Here is a 3454-nt window from a genome sequence, read left to right on the forward strand (position 1 = left end):
TGGGGTGCCCGGGGTGCCGGGCGGGAGGCGAATTCCTACGGGACCGCTCCGAGCGGAGCCGCCGGAGAGACGGAGGGCGCCGGGACCGACCCATGTAGGGCTGTGAGATCCAGGGCGGGCTCCTGACGCGGCCGCGGAGGAAACCAGGCGTCTCTGTGCGCTCGGTGTCATGTACTTCCTAATCCTCCCGGATTCCTCCATCGGGGTGGAGAGGGAGCGGAGGGGAGCTGGACGCCAGCCGGGCTCCTCCGGCGTTCAGCCACCCCGCGGAGCCCCCGCGCCGGCACCGACACCCGCCACGTAGCTCCCCTCCATCGTGTCACCCCAAAACTCATCTTGTCTTTCTTTCCCACCCGGGCAGGACATGAGGAAACACGTCATCATGACGCTGCTGGACACGGAGCAGTCCTACGTGGAGTCCTTGCGCACCTTGATGCAGGTAATGCGGCACGGCCGGGGACGTGGCACCCCAATCCACGTCACGGCGTGATCGTCCCTTGCTTGTCACCGTCCCCAGGACCCCGAGTCGGACCCCCAGCCATGGGTGCTCTACCAGCACTGACGTGGCACGGGGATGGATTGGGGACGGGTGGCAGTGGGGATGTTGGGGACAGCAGGACCAGAGATGGGAGTAGCATGGCAATAGGGTCAAGAACGGGGTGTGGGGGTCACCTCTGCCCCCCAAATCAAGCCCGTAACGTTCCTGGTGGGTTTTCACCGGACGGGTATCGTGTCCCCAAGCCCGTTCCCGTGCTTGCCCCCCAAAAGCTCTTCCTCATGTTGCACCCCATCTCCTGGGCCATCGCTGTTGGCCATCCCATGCTCAGCGTCATCACCTGCAGCCATGGGCCAAGGGTTTTTCTCGGTCCTTTTTTTCCCTGAGCTGGCTCCAACCCCCTTGCAGCAGCCTGGCCGGAGGGTCCACCCCACGTTTCAGATGTTAATGAAGGCGTTTCAGAAGGTTAATGGTGGTCAACGCCCTGGAGACTAGGTCACGCTGGCGTAGGTGTGGGTTGTCCAACCGCATCGCCGCAGGTGGAAACACCAAAAAAATCAGAGCTCTGCTCTGCTCGATACGCCTGGCCGGAGGGTCCACCCCACGTTTCAGATGTTAATGAAGGCGTTTCAGAAGGTTAATGGTGGTCAACGCCCTGGAGACTAGGTCACGCTGGCGTAGGTGTGGGTTGTCCAACCGCATCGCCGCAGGTGGAAACACCAAAAAAATCAGAGCTCTGCTCTGCTCGATACGAAGCGGTGCCTGTAGGACATCTGCTGGGCATGTCCAGGAGGGCATGGGGCACCCATCATCCCAACACCCGGCTTCCCCCATAAATCCCCTGCGAGGATGCCCCCATGGTGGACCCAGATGTGCTCTGCCAGATGTTGCTGCAGGAGGGAAGGACCCTTCGAGGCTGCTTCTAGTGCAGATGTTGGCTTGGAGGGGCAAGAGGACCCTGGCTCTGGAGCTTATTTTGGGGGAAGCTGTACAGGGTTTGGGGTCGGGTGGTGTCCCTGCTGGTCTTGGCATGGACAGAGGCTGTCCCATGGGCTGTGTCCTCCTCTGAGGTGGGATCAGGAGAGAGGACAGCTGTGCTGGGGCTCCCCGGTTCCCCACTGGAGGGACTGGTGGGACACGGGTGGGAGCCACAGGGTGTTATTGCCTGACCTCTTGCCCGTGGGACACGTCCTGGCACGGTGCAACCAGGGGGCCTGGATTTCGGGGGGGGGGGTGTCACAGGGCTCCAGATGCCCCCAGCTCCCTGTCTTAGCTGAGACGAGGTGCTTGGATCCATGGTGTGGCCCGGTGGCATGCAGAACAGGGGAGACCACCTCAGAGCATCATCTTCCAGCTAAGCCAGATGGTGCATGGGCAAGCCCTGCCTGTGCTCCTCGTGTGCCAAGGCAGGGGCTGTCTCCGTGTTCTTCTTCCCCATCTGGTCCTCGCTCCCCCAATTTCAGAGCAGGTGGGATGCATGGCACAGCCCAGCCCAGCTCCTGCTGGAGGTGTTGGCCCCAGTAGGGCAGGTGAGGCACGTCATGAGCCTCAGGAAGGATTTGGCCCTTCTAACTTGAGTTTTCACGAGATACCCACTGTCAGCCTGAGGAACCTCATCCTTGGGGGACGACTCCTCCCTCGCCAGCTTGGATGGAGATGTCCAAAGCAGCTCGAGGTGGGTCCTGTCCTCACCGCTCAGCTCCATGGCCCTCCCAACATCCTGAAGGACACCGGCACCCCATATTGGTTGGGCTGAGGAGAAGGCAAGGCCTGAGAAGACCTTCCTCATCCTGCATCCCTTGCAAATCCAGCTCTCCCGTTCCCGGGGGCACTGCTCCCCTCCGCAGCTCTACCCCACGGGGGGAGGAAAGGGGTTTCGGAGCAGAGCTGCCCACCCAGCCTTGCAGAGGACCTGCTCTTGTCCCACTTTTCCTACTGACCCTGAGCATCGCTCGTTGGCCTATGCCCAAGAGATGCTGATGGCGAGGTGGTCCAGGGCTTGACCAGGGGCCTCCACCCTGCGCAACACAGCCCGTGCCTCCACCCTGCTCAATCCAGCCCCTCCCGGTCCCAAACACCTCAAATCCTGCCGGGAACCCACCGGCTTTTGGATCCCAGGGTCGTGCTGCCGTGATTCCCCAGCTGGGTCAGGCTCTGTAGCAGATGGAGGTGACCAAGGCTCACGACAGCAAAGGTTTGGAGCCTTTCAAGGCCGTGGCTGGGGGACGGAGGACGCTGTGCTTTGGGGGTTCCTCGTGCAGACCTGCCCCACTCCCAGCTCTGCTGTGGGGATGCACTGGGTGGGGTGGGACCCGGGGGGGGCCTGGCGTGCAAAACCTGCTGGGACCCAACACTGTCTGGTCGCTCTGACGGGCCCCACAACCCAACGTTCACTGGGGGAACCCCCTGCTGCAGGATGCCACCGTTCCCCATATTTACAGGGGTTGAAAAATTCATATTGAGGGGGCGGGAAAAGAAATCTATGCAGACCCCGATGCCTTTTCTTCCCCGCAGGGTTACATGAAGCCGCTGAAGCAGCCGGAGAACTCGCTGTTGTGTGACCCATCGCTGGTGGACGAGATCTTCGACCAGATCCCCGAGCTGCTGGAGCACCACGAGCAGTTCCTGGAGCAGATCCACGACTGCGTGCAGAACTGGCACGAGAAGCAGAAAGTGGGAGACCTCCTCGTGCAGTCGGTAGGTCCTCGCGGGGTGGATTTCCCCCAGGGAACCCAGGCATGCCCGCTCTCGGACATGGTCCCAGCAGGAGAAGTTTTGGAGCAGGAGGCAGGGGAGTGATTAAAGGACGGGCCAAACACGCCTGAGATGGAGAACAGGAGACGATCTCCAGGCCTGCAGTCTGCTTAGCGTAACGGCAGGGTGTTGCGGCGACCGGCTGGGTCTGCAGCTCGGCGTTTCTGCCTCGGGAGCAAAAATGTCAGGGCTGAAAAATCGAGG

At 61.7% G+C, this 3454-nt stretch overlaps 1 protein-coding gene across 1 annotated transcript in view; it reads left to right on the forward strand.

Annotated features, from left to right (window-relative positions):
* Nucleotides 1–3454, forward strand: part of ARHGEF17 (Rho guanine nucleotide exchange factor (GEF) 17) — a gene marked incomplete at its 3' end in the record, with an annotated part of 42983 nt that overhangs the window by 23794 nt on the left and 15735 nt on the right. Inside the window, exons 3-4 of the mRNA XM_009321959.1 lie at nucleotides 362–439; nucleotides 3011–3193. Coding sequence (XP_009320234.1) covers nucleotides 362–439; nucleotides 3011–3193 — 261 coding nt within the window. The remainder of the gene's footprint in view (nucleotides 1–361; nucleotides 440–3010; nucleotides 3194–3454) is intronic.

Source organism: Pygoscelis adeliae, unplaced genomic scaffold (genome assembly GCF_000699105.1).
Source record: "Pygoscelis adeliae isolate BGI_AS28 unplaced genomic scaffold, ASM69910v1 Scaffold263, whole genome shotgun sequence".
NCBI classification, from domain to species: domain Eukaryota; kingdom Metazoa; phylum Chordata; class Aves; order Sphenisciformes; family Spheniscidae; genus Pygoscelis; species Pygoscelis adeliae.